The sequence below is a fragment of the Cynocephalus volans genome, chromosome 13 (assembly GCF_027409185.1).
Source record: "Cynocephalus volans isolate mCynVol1 chromosome 13, mCynVol1.pri, whole genome shotgun sequence".
In the NCBI taxonomy this organism is placed as follows: Eukaryota; Metazoa; Chordata; class Mammalia; order Dermoptera; family Cynocephalidae; genus Cynocephalus; species Cynocephalus volans.
This window is the reverse complement of record NC_084472.1, coordinates 18,008,426-18,026,124: the sequence shown is the minus strand read 5'-3', so window position 1 is coordinate 18,026,124 and position 17,699 is coordinate 18,008,426. Positions and strand designations below refer to the sequence as shown.

Below are 17,699 nucleotides of genomic sequence, written 5' to 3'. Positions count from 1 at the left end.
AAATGTCTTGAGTATGCTATTTGACAGACATTAGCCAAGTTGGTTCTTTCATGTTTGCTTGTCCATAATTTGAATTTATTATATTTAACTTGGGGGATGTTTTATTGATTGGCTGTGTTTTGTTAGACTAGTGCATTGATCTTAGTTTGATACCAGTAGGAAGGAAAAATGGAAGTTACTAAGAGTTACTGAGTGGCTTCTCTTTGCGAGCAATCATCTTAAATACAACCTTCTTAACTACCAAGTGATGGAGGTGATGACAGCCATTTCATAGATTGCTTAGATTGGGAAACAGAATCAGAGTTCTAGTGATTTGTCCAAGGCCATAAATCTAGTAACTACCAGGAGCAAGCATCTAAATCCTTAATGTTTACCCTTGAACTATTAAAACGTTTTCACTAAAATATTCTGCCTTCGTGAACATTAGAAACCTAAGTAATAGTAACTCTGCCCATCACAATTCATGCTTCTTAGATGTAAAGGCGTTTATTTCGTATGAAAAAAAATATTTAAAACAACATTTATATCAGATTCAATTGTGACAGAATTTTCTGCATGAACATGCAAGTCTCAAGTTGTTTCAAGGTAAAGTTTTGTACTAAAAAGTTAATAAAGCAAAATAATCTGTTTAATGCCTATGATGCAATATAATGACATGAGGCCAATATTAGTGTTTTTAAAGACAATAGGAAAATTCTTTATGGAATTGTCTTCAGATAATTCAGTTCAGGAAGTATGGCTTTCTTAAAACTTGAGCTTACTCAAATTTCTAGTTCTTCATTGAATTTGTAGTTTGATTTTTTTTTTTTAAGTGAAAAGTCTCCATTTTCATTTTATGGAAAATAGGTTCATTTAAAAGCTTTTTCTAAAAGTCACATTAATATAAATTTGTTTTCAAAGAGGTGATATCTTTTATGCCTTTTAAAAATTGTTTACCCCTATTTAGATCTGCATATGATGCAGATTTAGTTTTTTAATCACCTAAATTTTATTTTTTCTTTAGATGTTCTAGTTTGTAAACAAATTTTGGATTTTAAATATTTTAATCTAAATTGTTACATATACCCAGCTTGTTACTAGAATTCTTGTCTCTAAGATTCTGCTTCCCCCTAAAAAACCCATTCAAGATTAAGAAAACCAACTGCTGCTTAGACTTGTCATGATATATATATATATATATGTATATGTGTGTGTATATATATATATATATTTTTTTTAAATGTATAAATAGTTGCCTTTTGCTTGGTTTCATTGAGCTTTTGTGTTCTTACAAGAAACAGATATCAGAAAAAAAGATGATGGTTTTCTCTAACAGAAGTACGAATTGCTTCTGCAAAGGCCTTTTTACCTAAAGTTGGTTGGGTAAGACAAATGGAACAAATAGTTAAGCTCATTCCTTCTGTACTTATTTTGAACTTCAAAGCTCCTAGTTTTAACCTATGGTTCAGTCCCATCTTACTAGATTTAAGTGGCTTTTGTTTTGTTTTTTTTCATGCAGGTTCTGCTCATTAATCACCACGAGTGTGGATCTGAAGAAGAGTTTATTACCTCTCTTTTTTTGAGTATGTTTAACTTCAGATACACACAACGTAGCCTCTCCTTCCCTATTAGATTCTTAGAAGGTAGTTATATTTTTTATAGTCTCCTTCTTGTGGCTTTGATAGTTGTGATCAATAAGAATAAAAACTATTCCTTTCATACTGGGCTACTGCATGCAAATCAGTTCATTTAAAACCTCCTGGAGGTCTTTGGCATGCCAGACATAAAACTATGAGTGTTTGTTTGTGGAGGTAACCATGTTCCAAAGAAATTTAAGAGCAAGAATCTGGGAGAATTACCCTTTTAGGTTCTGGGAATCACTGACTTTAAGGGGCTTGCTTTTGGTGTGTGATTTTGAAATTAATTTAAAATGGGAGATGATAAATTAGAAATATTTTTGTGGTACTAGATATACCTGAATGAGTAGTAGAGAGAAATTAGCTTGCATTGTAGCTACTGTATGCTTAACAAAATAGCTGATTTATCATGCCTTATTAGTTAAACATTAATGAGCATATATTTTTTCATGTTTGCAATTTTTAGACAAATTGATGTACCTTTCCTCTTGTATGAGGATATGATGAATAAAATATGATATATAAAATTCGTTCTTTTTTTATGTCTAGGGCTGGAAAAAAGAACGAATTCTGGCTGAATACCCTGATGGTAGGATTATAATGGTTCTTCCTGAAGACCCAAAGTATGCCCTGAAAAAGGTATATTTCTAGTGAAATTTCACATAGAATGAATAATCATTTTACAGTGAACTTTAAGAGTATAGCACATTGCTGGCATAGTACATTTAAACACCAATTCTGAAGAAAAGAAACAAGCATTTAAAGAATATAACCCAATTGAAAAATTATGCCAAACTTTGTAGTGTGTACAGAATATGTGAAATGAGTTTTAAGTGAATTGATTACTGTCCAGTATTATTACTAATTTGAGTGATAAAATAGAATGCCAAGTAAGTGATTTCAAGAAGTAGAATTAAAACTAAAAGTTGAGTCATAATAACTTAGAAAATTAAAATTAATAAAATGTGAAGTTTTACTCTAAGAATAAATTTCTAAATAAAAGCTTATCACAGCAGGGGATTTAGCAGTAGGTCATAATAAACCTGAAATTAAACATGAAGTAATCATATAATATTTTTAAGAGAAAAAAAGATGTATCTGGACTTAGAAATACAATGTAGAAAGATAAAGAAAAGTTCCTTTTATCTAGTGTGAGCCAGGTCTTAGTCCAACTTAGAGTTCCATACTTTGAGGATTCAGAGAGTTTACTATGTTGAGAAATGAACCAGAGAGAGAATGAAGTCTGGAACCATTTTGTCACAGGGGCACTTCAAAAAGTTCATGAAAAAGTAGAATTAAAAGATGACAAGAATCCGTGGACTTTTTGAAGTACTTTCGTAGTGTATCTTAAAAGTCAGGAACCGGATAATATACTTAAACTCAGTATGTTTTTCTTCAACTTCTGGATGCTTTTTCAGCAGAAGTACCTCATAACATAAGCAATGAGTCCAACTGTTTATCTGAAAAACTTGAATAATTACACTAGAATGTGTCCAAAATGTGTGGAAACACATGGAAAATAGTTTACTTAGGTTGACAGTCGGACCTCTTTAGAAAATTTAGGAATACTTCACCCGAAAAGGAGGCTGAAGGAAAACACTTAGCTACATTTTCAAATAATAGGTGCAAACATTCTGTAATGTTAAAATATGTTTATCCTGAGTTCCAAAATATGTTTATCCTGTGGTTCCTGACTTTTCAGATGCCCTGCATATCTGACTGGACAATCCCAGATACCGAAATAAGCCCTTGTACTACCACTGCCTAACAGTATAGACAGTAGCATTTAGAATGACACATAAACATGCCCAAACTGTCTTGTATTTGAGACATTAATCTTTGCACCAAAATAAATACTTGTTGAATTAAAGTTGGATCAGTGATTGACTACATGAAAATTAAATTATGGAATTTTGGAAATCCCAACTATATAATCATTTGGACATGCACAGTAGTGGGAGCTTTACTACACTACTATATGTGGTAGCCAGATTTTTCCTACTAAGAATCCTCAGTAAATGCCAGTTTCCTCATTTTAGTTTCTCAGGGCAAAATCTTGGTAACCTACAATTCAGTATTTTACTAGTTAATAACCCATAATAGGTTAAAAATTAAAATCTAGTGAATTGTGGGTCACTTGCCCTTAGGAACTGAATCAGGAGTTGTATTGTAGGATACTGTCTCAGGATTAGGAGGACTTGAGTTTTCATCACTGAATAAGGGAGGTGCAGCATGGCATTCTGCATGCCAGAGGTAAGAGTGCTTAACCCTCTTAGGGATTATTTGCATTTTAAAATTAGTAACACAAATGAATGTTTATTGCACTGAATATTTGCAATATTTTTAACTGGGAAGGAACTAATGTTCAAGTGACTGCAAAATTCTTACTTTGAGTGCTTATAAAATTTAAGCTTATGTTTGACCTTGACTAGTTCTAGGAGGTAAACTGGAAGAAGCACGGTTTGATGCCATATTAACATTTTGGATTCAAATCCTTACTCCTTGATTTACTAGATGTCTATTATCTGACATGGGAAAATAACTTAACTTTTGAATTTTATTTCTTCCATCTGTAAAGTGAGGAACCATAAACCTCCAAGAGATGTTGGATTTAAATGAGATAATATTTGTAAAATGCTTTGCATAATGTCTGGCTCATAAGTGGTTGATAGGAAGTAACATGAGTTTCTTTCTTCTGTCCTCACTTCTATTTTACTGATGAGAGTGCGAGTGCTGATTAAGGCTCAGGAAGAAAAGTGACTTGCTTAGCTAGGATTCCAGCGAAGTTCTCTCCAATTTGCAAGTCTGTGATGCTTCTAATTGGAAGCCTTAATGTTCTTATTAACCTATTGTAGGAGCTCTCACCGTTCTTGTTCCCTAGGCTGCTGGGCTTGGCATCACTTTCCAGTTCTGTCATTTTGCAAAGTGGTCCATAGAACTTAAAACCAGTTACTGATCAGTATAGTCAATCAAAAGAACTCTTTAGAAGATGTCCTGCTTGGAATGATGTACTGAACTTATTGAACTGAAATAGTATGGTTTTATATATAAAAATGCCTTTTCATTGTTAAAAAACATTATTGTGCTTTTATTTGGCAGGTTGACGAGATTAGAGAGATGGTTGATAATGATTTAGGTTTCCAACAGGCTCCACTAATGTGCTATTCCAGAACTAAAACACTTCTCTTTATTTCTAATGACAAAAAAGTAGTTGGCTGCCTAATTGCAGAACATATCCAGTGGGTAAGTGGTTTTCAAAGAGTACTCATTAGTAGTTTGGTGTTGAATGAGTTTACTGTGTAATCTTGAATAACATAATCCTAATAAATTTGTCTACATTTTGTATAAGGAAGAGTGTGAATTTAAGAATTCTTGTGTATGATTCTTTATCATAGTGAAGTTGTATCTTGTATGGGAATCAGTTTCTCAAGACATAAAAATTCTGTAGAATCAAAAGTACTGTTGAAGTTTCTTCAGTAAGTTTCCTTATTGAATAATAATGTAATGTCTTTCTCAATTAGTCCCTCCAGCACTGGAATAAATCAAGGGTAGGCAAACTCTATAGCAGGCAAAAACCAGCTCGCTTTTGTAACTAAAATTTTCTTGTAACAGCCATACCCATTTGCTTGCACATTTGTTTATGACTGCTTTCATACTGCAAAGGCAGGGTTAAGTAGTTGCAATATAGTAGTTGCAATTTTAGGCTGCAGTGCCTAAAATACTTACTATCTGGGCATTTATAGAAGGTTTGCCCACCCCTAGAATAGATCACTTCTTTGATTGAGCTCTAGGTGAGTAGTTGGCATGTGTTTAGGAGCCAAATTGTACAAAAAACAAAAGATAGAATCACAGTAAAGATATGTTCACATTATGAGTGTTATGTAGTAATTGAGACCAACCTAAGAGAACAGAAGTTTCTGGTCTCCCTAATCATGCTCACTTTGAGGCATACTTTAATTCTGTGTTTTTTTTTAGCTGAATTCTCCCTCATGAATTCAGTACATTGTATGTGTCTCTGTTCAGTTGATATCTTTTAGCACAGTTATAGGTGCCTTCAAATGTATGCTTTACCATAAAACTTTCTTTTTTTTTTTTTTTTTGTCGTTTTTTCGTGACCGGCACTCAGCCAGTGAGTGCACCGGTCATTCCTATATAGGATCCGAACCCACGGCGGGAGCGTTGCTGCGCTCCCAGCGCAGCACTCTACCGAGTGCGCCACGGGCTCGGCCCTTACCATAAAACTTTCTAATAAAGTAAAAATCAAAACAAGTCTACATGAATTTATTTCTGTATGTTAAGCTACATGTTTAACAATTCAGCCTGAAATTGTGTAGTTCTTATGATTCTTGCTGTAATAACAAAATTGGTTTAAATAGTTGCTTTAAAATAACTCATAGAATTTTGCCATACTGTGATTGAGTTAATTTTACTCAAATTAAACTGTTGTGTTTTTAAATTTCTATTCCACCTCATTCCAAAAATGACTTGTAGCAGTGTTTAAACTAGAAGATAACTACATAATGTTTGTTTGGGTTGTTTTTGTTAGCTATTAATAGTGTTGTCTTATTGCTTAAGTTTTATACCCTGTCCTATCCGAAGTCTGGTCATGTCTTTTTTGGCAGTTAGACTGGTAGAGGAGATTTACGTTTTTTAAAGTACTTTTTTTTTTTTAAGAGATCTGAGTGTGGGGAAAGGGCCTTTCTAAATTCTTGATTTCTCTGCCATCCCTATTCCTAGTTTTTACACAGCTGTGAACCTTAGAACTATGGCAGCAATCACAGGAATAGTTATTATTGCTGAGACCTTAACATGTACGTTTGCTGGTCCTTAGATTGTGGGAGGTGGAGAGAACTAACATTCAGTTCCAGTTATGGGCCTCTCACGATGGCAAAATGCCTTGTGTATATTGCCTTATTTAATCTCAAAATGAGACATGATAGATATGCCCAATTTATGAGTGAGGAACCCAAAGTTTATAGAAATTAAGTGATTTCCTCTCATGGTTACATAACAAGTAAGTGAATTAGAACAGAATGTAGATACAGGTTAGTTTGTTTCCTAAAAGTGAGAGTGGTCCCCATAGTTTGTTAAGAAGCCAGACAAATGTAGTGACCTCATCAACAAGATCAATACTAAACGATTGCTAATTAATAGTCTCACTTTAAAAATTTCCCCCCGACTTTGACACCGGCAGGGCTACAGAGTTATAGAAGAAAAACTTCCAGTTATCAGATCAGAGGAAGAAAAAGTCAGATTTGAAAGGCAGAAAGCCTGGTGCTGCTCAACACTGCCAGAGCCTGCAATCTGTGGGATCAGTCGAATATGGGTATTCAGCATGATGCGTCGGAAGAAAATTGCTTCTCGCATGATTGAATGCCTAAGGTAACTTGAATGTAATACTTCAAATCATTTTTAGTACGTTAAGATTTAAGCAGAGTTTTAGTATAAAGTTGACATTTAATTAATCATAAATGTATAACCTTAATTTGTATTAATTATAAATTTTGCATGATTATCAGTGTATTGGATCTGTAAGTACTTTTTAAGTGAAGTTAATCTGAGGAGGAAGAAAGCACTGTAGGTTAAATATTATTAAACCATTTTGACTTATTTATTTGTAAGTAATGATGTTAGGTCAAAATAACCCACTTATTTCAAGCTGTGTTCGATGCTGGAGAATTTTAAACATAACTGAAGAAATGTAGAAAGTTTCTTGGGAGTTTAGCTTTTAGAGAAATTTGTCTTAATTTAAGAATATTATTTGTAAACTATGTAAGTCTCTTATTAGTTTTTCTTCTTCTTTTTTTTTTCTGGTGGCTGGCTGGTACAGGGATCGAACCCTGGACCTTGCATTATCAGCACCACACTCTAACCAACTGAATTAACTGGCCAGCCCAGATTTTCTTCTTTTGTCACTTGATCGTTTATCAAAGACATCGAGGGGAGACTCAGACAAAAATCCTATGTTTTGTTTTTTGTTCTATAAAGCATCTTTGATAAAGGATTAATGGAGGAGGTTAAAATTAATCATTCAAAAAAGGTTTTTAGGTCAGTCTATTTTTGTTTATTCATAGAATTCTTGTGTGCTGTTATCTGTGAATATAGCTTTCAAAATAATCCATTGTTCTAAGAATCTCAGTATCTTAATGTATATCTGATCTGTTCCCCTTATTTTATCAATTAGTAATGATGCAGAAGAGTTCAGATCTGTCCACCTTTTTTATGACAAGAGTCAGGTCTGTTTTTAGCTCTTTCAGAACTAATATGGAAAATTAACTGATCAAATCATAGTCCTAAATGAGGGTTATTGCCTCTTCTTTAAATCTTGTGATAACTACAAGATGGTTCTAGTTTATTAAAAACAACAACAAAAAACAGTATAGTAGTTGTGTTTGTTCTTTGTAATAGTGAAATTGCCTATATAAGCTTGTTGAAACACAGTTTCTACTTTTTAAATTTACTATTTCTTCCTATATAGTATGTCTTCCTGTTATTAGAGTCCAGCATTCCTTGTTAAGGTTACAACATGAAGATTTTACTAGTAGGCAGTATACTTTCTAAATGTTTTTAAAAAATTTTAATAATAGCTTTATTAAGGTATAATTATATGCCATAAAATTCATCTTTTTAAAGTTTATCATTAAGTAGGTTTTAGTGTATTCAGAAGGCTATGCAACCAGCACCACTATCTAATTTCAAGACATTTCCATCCCCCGCACCACAAAAAAAAACCATCCCCTTTAGCAGTGAATCCCCATTTCCTCCTTATTCCCAGCCCCAGCAATGACCAATTTTCTTTCCGTCTCAGTGGATTCACCTATTCTGAATGTTGCATATAAATGGAATCCTACAGCATAAAACCTTTTGTGACTGTTTTTCTTCCACTTAGCATAATGTTTTCAAGGATCATCTATGTTGTAGCATGTATCAGTGTGTCCCTTTTTTTTTTTTTAACTGCCAAATAATATAACACTATGTAGGTATACCACATTTTGTTTATCCATTCATCAGCTGATAGACATTTAGATTAACACAGGTTGGCTATTATGAATAACGCTGCTATGAGCCTGCATGTACAAATTTTTGTGCAAATCGATGTTTTTATTTCTCTTCGGTATATACCTTGGAGTAGAATGTTTCAGCTGTGTGGTAACTGTACGTTTAACATTTTGATGAACTGCCAAACTGTTTTCCACATTGGCTGCATCGTTTTACAGTCCCACTAGCAGTATGAGTATATGAGGGTTGTAATATCTCCACATTATCTTCAGTGCTTGTTGTTGTTTTTTATTTTAGCCATCCTAGTGGGTGTGAACTCTTAGTTCATTGTGGTTTTGATTGCATTTTTCTAATGATTAATGAGCATCTTTTTATGTGCTTATTGGCCACTTGTATATCTTCTTTAGAGAAATGCCTATTCACATACTATGTCGATTTTAAAATTGGTTTATTTATCTTTTCCTCATAGTTATAATAGCTCTTTATGTATTCTGGATACAAGTCCATTGTCATATATGTGATTTGCAAATATTTTTTACCTTTGTGTGGTTGTCTTTTTATCTTTTTCTTTTTTTTTTTTTTAAAGATGACCGGTAAGGGGATCTTAACCCTTGGTGTTGTCAGCACCACGCTCTCCCAAGTGAGCTAACCGTCCATCCCTATATAGGGATCTGAACCTGTGGCCTTTGGTGTTATCAACACCACACTCTCCCAAGTGAGCCACGGGCCTTGTCTTTTCGTCTTCTTGATGGTGTTATTGAAGCACAAAAGTTTTTCGTTTTGATGAAGTACAATTTCTGTATATTTTTCTTTTGTCACTTCTGTTTTTGGTGTCATATTTAAGAAGCCATTGCCTAATCTAAGGCCACAAAGATTCATGCCTATGTTTTCTTCTAAGAGTTCATAGTTTTAGTTTTTACATTTAGTCTTTATTTTGAATTAATTTTTGTAATGTGAGGTAGGATATTACATGGGGGTATTGTTTCTTTTGCATGTGGATATCCAGTTTTCCCAGCACCATTTGTTAAAAGGACTGCTCTTTCCCACTGAATGGTCTTGGCATGCTTGTCAAAAATCATTGACCATAAATGTGAGGGTTTATTTTTGACTCTCAATTCTGTTACATTTGTCTATATATCTATTCTTATGCCAATACTACACTATTTTGTATACTGTAGCTTTGTAGCATGTTTTGAAATAAGGAATGGTGACCCCTCCAACTTTGTTCTTTTTAAAGATTGTTTTGGCTATTTGGCATGCCTTGTATTTCCATGTGAATTTTAGGATCAGCTTGTCAGTTTCTGCAAAGAAGCCAGCTGTAGATCAATGTGTACAGTAATGCCATTTTAACAATATTCAGTCTTCTGACTAATAAACATGGCATGTTTTTCTGTTTATTAGGTCTTTAATTTATTTCCACAATTTTTTATAGTTCTCAGTTTACAGGTTTTATAATTCTTTTATGTTTATTCCTAAGTATTTTATTCTTTTTGATGTTATTGTAAATAGAATTTTTTTCTAAATTTCATTTTTGGATTGTTTATTACAAGTGTATAGGAATACAACTGATTTATGAATATCAATATTAAATATGCATCTTTGCCAAACTCATTTATTAGGTCTTATAAGTTTTTTCGTGAATTCCTTAGGATTTATTAATGTTCAAGATCATGTCATCTGCAAAGGAGGTAGTTTTTACTTCATTCTTTCCAATCTGGGTGATTTTTATTTCTTTTCCTCATCTAATTGCCCTGGCTGGAACCAGTACAATAATGAATAGAAGAGGCAGGAGCAGCCTTACCTCTTTGTTCACAATCTTCAAGGAACAGTTTTCATTCTTTTGCGATTAACTCAGATGTTTCTTGATGCCTTTGATCAGGTTGAAGTTCTTTGTACTGTGACTTGTTGAGTATTTTTATCCTGAAAAGATGCTGGGTAAACATTTTTACATTGTTGCGTTTATTTAAAAATTTTTAACCTTGTTATAACATTTTAGATGAGCAGTTATTTTCAACAATTTTTAGAACATATAGCATTACCTAAATTCTTTCTAGTCAAGTTGTATTTGACAGGTTTTTCCAGTTTCAATGATTAGAAATACTAACTTTTTTAACCTCCCACATTCTCCCCCCACCCTTTTTTTTAATAGGAGTAACTTTATATATGGCTCATATTTGAGTAAAGAAGAAATTGCTTTCTCAGATCCCACTCCTGATGGAAAACTGTTTGCAACACAGTACTGTGGCACTGGTCAGTTTCTGGTATATAATTTTATTAATGGACAGAATAACATCTAAAACAAATTCTTGCCTGCAGTACTAGAAGACATCAAATGAAGAGAATGGATTGGTTGCTGATTTTAACCAGGAACTAGGGCCATTTTTATTACAATGAACTCAGGACTGGCAACAACCTATGGTTGTTCCATTTTCATAAAATTGGAAACAATGCAGTAATACCTTATTATTGTTTTGTTTTTTAAAGAAGATATTTTATTATCTTTTACAGAAATTTATGATTGATGTATTTTATCTATAGTTATTTAGACATGTTTACATGCAGCAGATAATTGTTCATAGTGGACTGAAAACTAATGCAAGGACTATGGTCTCAGTGATAAGTATATTTTGAAGTTCTTAATATGGAAATATACCAGTGTAGCTTGGTACTGTATTTTTTTATATTGATCTGCTGATACCAGTTATAGGTTTAAAGATTGTATTTTCACAGAGTAGAAACCAATGTTTTTGAGTTATCATTCAAGGAGGATGTAATATTATGTGTTTAGGAATTCGAAGCTAATTCTTAAAAGGCCTGATGTATACTTTGAAGAAACCCCTAATGAAAATGAAAACTTCAACTAAGCAGAAAGAATTGGGAATAATGAGTTTTTTCTTCCATTTCTCTCTTTCCTATCTTTGATGGCAGGAAGAAGTGGAAGGTAGTAAAGAATTGAGGCTTTCTTTCCCGGAGACCTATAAATCACTAAAATTAGGAAGCGTGCCCTTTAAATTCATTATTCTTTCATTCTGGTTTCAATTTTTGTAGTAAATGGCCACTTGGCACACCTAAACAGTTAACAAATCTCAAAAAGTTTTATAAAACCTCTGGAATAATTGCAAGCCAAATTTGGATGACTTGGTATCTGCTTTGTTATTCCTCAGAAATACTGCACTGAGTATATGCCCTCATTACGGGACTTCATTTTGATACTTGTCTATCCTTCATAGTGCCCTCTACTTTTAAAGGGTTTATATGTTGAAAAACTGCTGTGGCCTTTTATGACCTGTATATATTGTAGAATAAAATAATAAAATACTTGTTAGCTTTTTCTATGTGATAAATGTACTAAGATAACAGTGTGTTGTCATTTGTGTTTTTTTCAGGGAGCTTCTTAGGTCTGATACCTTGAAATATGATTAAAACACTGGCTTCTTAAAGGCAGTTTTCACCAGTTTTCCAAAGAATCATGTCAGCAGCAAATCAGCTGAACTTTATCTCCAAAAGGCAAAATCCTTTCTGATTTATTAATAACATGGTACTTGGTACTGTATAATTTAATAACATGGTACTTTTCTGATTTCTCAAAGAAATAAAGGACCACAGTCCAAGAGTGAAGTACCACTATGGTTCAACTTAATAACATGGTACTTTTCTGATCTTTCATAGAAATAAAGAAATATTTATAAAAATGTCTTATCATTTAGACATTACAGGAACCCAAGAATGATGTACCATGATGGTTTAGCTCATTATTTTAATGAGCTGTAATGATCATATCTCCATTGACAACTGGCTAAACTTTAGGGCCTTAAATTAAGATTAACAACTATACATTTTATCCCCCTCTAGATTTGTGGTTTTTAAAATTATTATTTATAAAGTGGTATAAGACTCTATATTCTTTGTATGGGTAGAATGGTGAGGCTGTGTAAATATTCCTCCCGACTCATTATGATAGTCTGTCTTTTGACACTACCATTTCTCATTGGGTTTGAGACTCTTCTGGTCATCCCTGGTCTCATTATTTGCCTAATAGATACCAAGATTTTTTTTAAAGAGAGTGAAATTTTGGGGTATAAACTCTCTAGTAACTGTTAACTTGATAGTACAGGTCCAGTTTCCATATAAATCATATTGTGCTACTTTGACTACTTTTGACTTGGTGGTTTCAAGGAGACCTGGAGGTAGTGAGGATATATTGATTGGTTGGTTTAAGTGATATCAATATTGGAAAAACAGTTTATGTTTATATTGACGACATAATCCCCTCAAATAAATTTTATAATCTAGGTATTCCTCTTAGTATTATTAGTAATACCTAACATTTGAGTGTTTGCTATGTGTCAGCCCCTGTGTTTAGTGCTGCATTATTTAATCATCATGACAACCCTGTGAGGTAACGTTTACAAGTGAGGAACTTAATTAACTGACAATTTGTATGAAAAATGTTGAAACTGAACTAAAGCTGTGATGTAAGAATGAAGATGAAGAGACAGATACACAGTGAAAAGATACAATTGAAGAATCGATAAGAGTTTATAACTGACCGGAAAAGGATCACAGCTAAAAATCTAGGGTAAGTGGGAATTTTGGTTTGGATGATTGAGTAGGTGGACTGAGACTGGAATAGAGAAGAAGTAGATTGGGAGGATTGGATGGGGGAAGGATGAGCTCTGTTTTGGTCAAGATTTTAAGGTGGTTGTAGAATCTCTAAGTGGAGATCTCTACCTAGTATACAATGCTAGATATATGGATCTAGATTTTGAGAGAGGTTTGGACTGAGCAAATAAATTTATGAGTTTAGTTATTTGAAGGTTTAGAAGAGATCACCCTGGGGTTTGTAAAGTGAGAAGGCAGGAAGGAGTTGTGAGGAGCACCATCATTTAAGAGTCTCAGAGAATACTGAGAAGACATGAGCAAGGTAAGAAAGACAGAAGAGAGTGGAAGAAACCACACGAAGAATTTCAAGAATCAAAGAATAGTCAACACTGTCATACCACAATGGAAGACTGAAGAGAATCCACATAATGTTAGGAAAAGAGCAGTCTCTGGAATGGTGGAGGCAGCAGTGGACACAGTGAGTATACACTAAAGGGCACAAACTTCAAAAGAGGGTGATTCTATAATTACTGTTATAAAGGTACCTATACATTTTTTTACTAGTAAACCTCAACTAGTTTTTGGTCCTTTACAAAAATGTCTATCATATAGACATTACAGGAACCACAGGTATAGACAGGAACCATTAGATTTTATGGGTTATTCTCATCTGCATGGATATACAGTAGTTTATTTAGCAAGAATTATAAAAAGCAATATTTTACTAGTTTATAATATGTAAGAATGAACTTAGTGTATCTATGAAAGGCATGACTATTATAAGGACAGTAAATGAGTGCAATAGACCTGCATTGTGATTTAAATCGTTCTTGCTTACTTTGCATGGCTGCCCAGCTAGGGAATCTTATCCCTCTGGATAAAAGAACACAGCCATATTCCTGACCAGCCATATTTTGCCTAGGGTAGAGGTTGCTGAGTTGATTCCCGGGGTATTGACTTACAGATATACATCATTTTTCTCATGGCCTCTGATCCTTCTGGCAGAAAAAGAGAAGGGTTCTGTCTTATAGCAACCCTCCACCCCACCGCTCTCCTAGATAAAATAAAAGACATTGGAACTACTTATGGAATGAGGTGGTCAGAAAACTTAATTGGTGTTGCCTTTTCTTTCTTATAACTTATTCCATCCGTCGTCACAGTCACTGAAATAGATGCTTTAGCTTAGTATCTGACAGCACAATGAATTTATTATTTGACATTTTCCTTGAAAGCTATTCTTGAAGTTGTCTTTACTGATGGTTTTTTCAGTGAAGCCAGGGTTTCAGTGTTATAGCAATATTCTCCTAGACCCAAAGGAAACCTCAGGGCCCGTTTCCATCCCTAAAGGTAAGCCTGAGGTATGTTTGTTCCTGGATTTTGTTCCAGGTCTGGGTAGTTGAATAAGAAGGTGCAACAATCAGAGTTTCACAGTATCTTTTCAAGGCAGCTGTTTTGGCATATATAGTGGAACACTGGCAGTTTCTGTATTCCCCTAAATCTGTCATCATACTTAGAAATATTTATTGCTTCTCCTGAGGTAATGGCCTAAGGGCCTTTGGCCTAGAAGAGTATTTTTATGTCTATACGTATATATATTATATAGAATTTTATGTCAGATTCTATTATTTTACTGTTCTTTATATAGAGCTGAAAGGCATCTTTGGGGGACAAAGTTATTCTCAAAAGTTGGTAAAATTAGGTAGACTTTAGAAATAGAGATTAATAGTAACATCTTGTATCATACTACACAGTTCTAGCAACTCAAAGTTCTGTTTTTGAGAAGGACACCAAAGTGAGTATAGTTGCCATCTATAAGATAAAAGATTGGGGATGTAGTATGAATATTCCTAAAGTAGTATTCTAGATGAGTCATCTGCAATTATGTGTAAATCTGATGAGAATGGGCATGGTCTGTAGATGTTTTATGGGTGTGTGTATCTGCTTTGTACAAGCTACAGATTTTCATTCAACAAGTATTTATTTAGCATATTCTTGGACTTTTATGCCAGAATAGTAGAATCTTAGAGTCATCTAACCTATGATATGGGGACTTACAGCCTTTCTTGGACATTGCCAGAGCTCATTCCATTTTTTTTTAACATACCAGAAAATTAGTTTAAAAAACCCCAAAATTTGGAGGGATAGGGAGTGGGAGAAATTTTTAATACATTCACCAAATTAAATGAAAGGACAAGAACATACTGTAGACACAACTTAATACAATTTAGAATCATAAACAAAATGTGAGGTAGACTGACTAGTGAAGTTCACCAAATTTTGGTTTAAAAAATTTTTTTACAGTAATAAAGTAAGACAGGGATGCTCCCTTTTCTAAAAAAAATCACAAAAAGCAATTGCATAAATTACAGCCAAAAAAATTGACTACACCAATTCTCATTCTAATTTTTAGTTTACATTCAATATTAACCTGTGTGAACTGTCATACATGCCAGGGTTCATCAGGTCTGTGGATGAGTTACTGTGTGAGCCTAGTGAATCCATTCACCACCCACATCAGTGTTGTAAGGGATGGCAAAGCTTAAAGCTGAACACACCAAGACATACACTAACAAATCATGGTGTCCAGTGCTTGTGCAATTTTATCCTTAAAGAAGGACCTAACATTCTTTGAAGAATTATACTGATAAGGTGATTTGAAAAGAATAGGCAGATCAATTTAAGTTTCTCCATTATTAGGGTGATGATCTTTAGGCTTTATTCTGGCATTTCTCTTCCTCAGAGTTAAATAGTATTTAAGAGCTCATAATCATTTGAATTTTCAGAGTGTAGCCTTAACTAATATGGAGTACCTGCATCTAAAGTAACTACTTTAAAAAGTTGTTCTTTGGACTATGAAGTCATAAAGCCAGAAGAAACCCTGAGAAGCCATCTGCCCCGGGTATAATTGTTTTAGAATTATTTCAAGTATTTTATTTGCCCTATATAGTAAATGTTATTGGAATATTGCACAAACAGTGGGTTTCTTGATATCATCTGCATTAGGCCCTTTTAACAAAACAGAACAAGTGAAATACATTCATGTCTAAATCAGACTGCTTCAAAGCATACCTCTTTGCCAAGAATTTTGCCATACTAAAATTAAGTAGTATTTTTAAAGCATATATAAGGCAGGTCCTCTTTGAAGGACAATTAAAAATGGCGTTAAAAGGAATTGTTCATGTCAAAAGACATTTAAAGCATTAAGTAGCTATATTAAAACCAAGAGATCTGCAAACCATTTTCAGTCAAACACATTCCATATTTTCACTAGCTGTAAACTCCTTGTTATCACAAGATAATAAAGCTGGTTAATTAACACTATTTGTTCTCAGTAAATGCAGGCTTAGTAGGCCCCTCTCAGTAGTTTCAGGTCACAAACAATATTGTTTCAAGTAAAGATGGCCATTTTAAATGGGGATAAAGTGGTACATATGGGCTAATCTCAAGAGAATGTTTAATGATAAGACTGGAATAATTTAGGAGTAAACTTCCAGTAGACTTAGTTTGTTCTAGAACATTTTCTAAAAATGTTTTTGATTAAAATATTCTGTGAAAATCTGTAGTAACTTATGCTTTCTACTGCTGATATTGGACAACACTCCCTGCTGATTTTGAGTCAGAAAGTCTTGATAGAATCTTCCTTACTCCTCACAAATGTCATGGGTAAAATTAAGCAAAACAATTCTCTCTCTATGGCTCTAGTTCCCATTTCAGCAGTTTTCTGTGTTGTCAGCATAAGGCAGCTAATATACAGTGTATCTTTTACAGGAAGCTTTGCTTGAATCCCTGAAAGGAACTAGCTTCACTCCACAACAGAACTTTTTGCTGGTGCCAACTGCTTAATTCCAACCAAACATGGTGGGTGCGGATTAACCACTGAAAGCTTCTTAACTGGCTCAACCACTTAATCAGGTTCTTGGCCAAGATTAGTCACTGTTCCATATTCTCATAGATGTGGTGTGCTTAAAGACTGGAAACATTTTTTAAAAAATGGGAAAAGCAAAGGAATTAAGCTCAGAGAAACTGCATAAATGCACACAGTGCCTGCTCTGCATTTACTGATTTGTTTGTTCGGTTTAAATAGTAAACTTTTAACTCCTGTGGAAATTTTGCCAAAGGTTTCAATACATATAAGATTATAAATTTTAAACTAACACTTCACAGAGAAAGACAAAAGCTACTTCTTTTTTTAAATACAAATATCTTCTACATTCTATCATTTCAGACCCCTGAGTAATACTGTACCAAAGTACAGAACTGAAGAGAAGCTGAGGGTTTAGGCCTCAAATGTTAATCTTCAGTTAATTCCACACCAATGGTGTGACTCTCATGTAACACATTCAGGCTAGCTAATGCTGAGAGTCAGTTTCCTCCTAATGTAGTTTAGTAGAAAAACAATGCAAACTCCATGCTCATTCTCCAAAGTACATCCTCCTCCGGATCCCGTGGGCAGACTATATCTTAAGTAATTGCATAACTGCG

At 33.8% G+C, this 17,699-nt stretch overlaps 1 protein-coding gene across 10 annotated transcripts in view; it reads left to right on the top strand.

Moving 5' to 3' along the window:
* Nucleotides 1-12,457, top strand: part of ESCO1 (establishment of sister chromatid cohesion N-acetyltransferase 1) — a 70,938-nt gene extending 58,481 nt beyond the window's left edge. For 8 of the 10 annotated variants that reach the window (XM_063077141.1, XM_063077145.1, XM_063077144.1 and 5 more), the window contains 4 exons: nucleotides 2,166-2,255; nucleotides 4,716-4,859; nucleotides 6,811-6,998; nucleotides 10,765-11,946. In XM_063077141.1, coding sequence (XP_062933211.1) covers nucleotides 2,166-2,255; nucleotides 4,716-4,859; nucleotides 6,811-6,998; nucleotides 10,765-10,912 — 570 coding nt within the window. In that variant the 3' untranslated portion in view covers nucleotides 10,913-11,946. Of the gene's footprint in view, nucleotides 1-1,498; nucleotides 1,623-2,165; nucleotides 2,256-4,715; nucleotides 4,860-6,810; nucleotides 6,999-10,764; nucleotides 11,947-12,001 lie in introns of those variants that run through there. The other 2 variants (XM_063077148.1, XR_010021506.1) reach the window with 2 other exon arrangements.
* The last annotated feature ends 5,242 nt before the right edge of the window (nucleotides 12,458-17,699 follow it).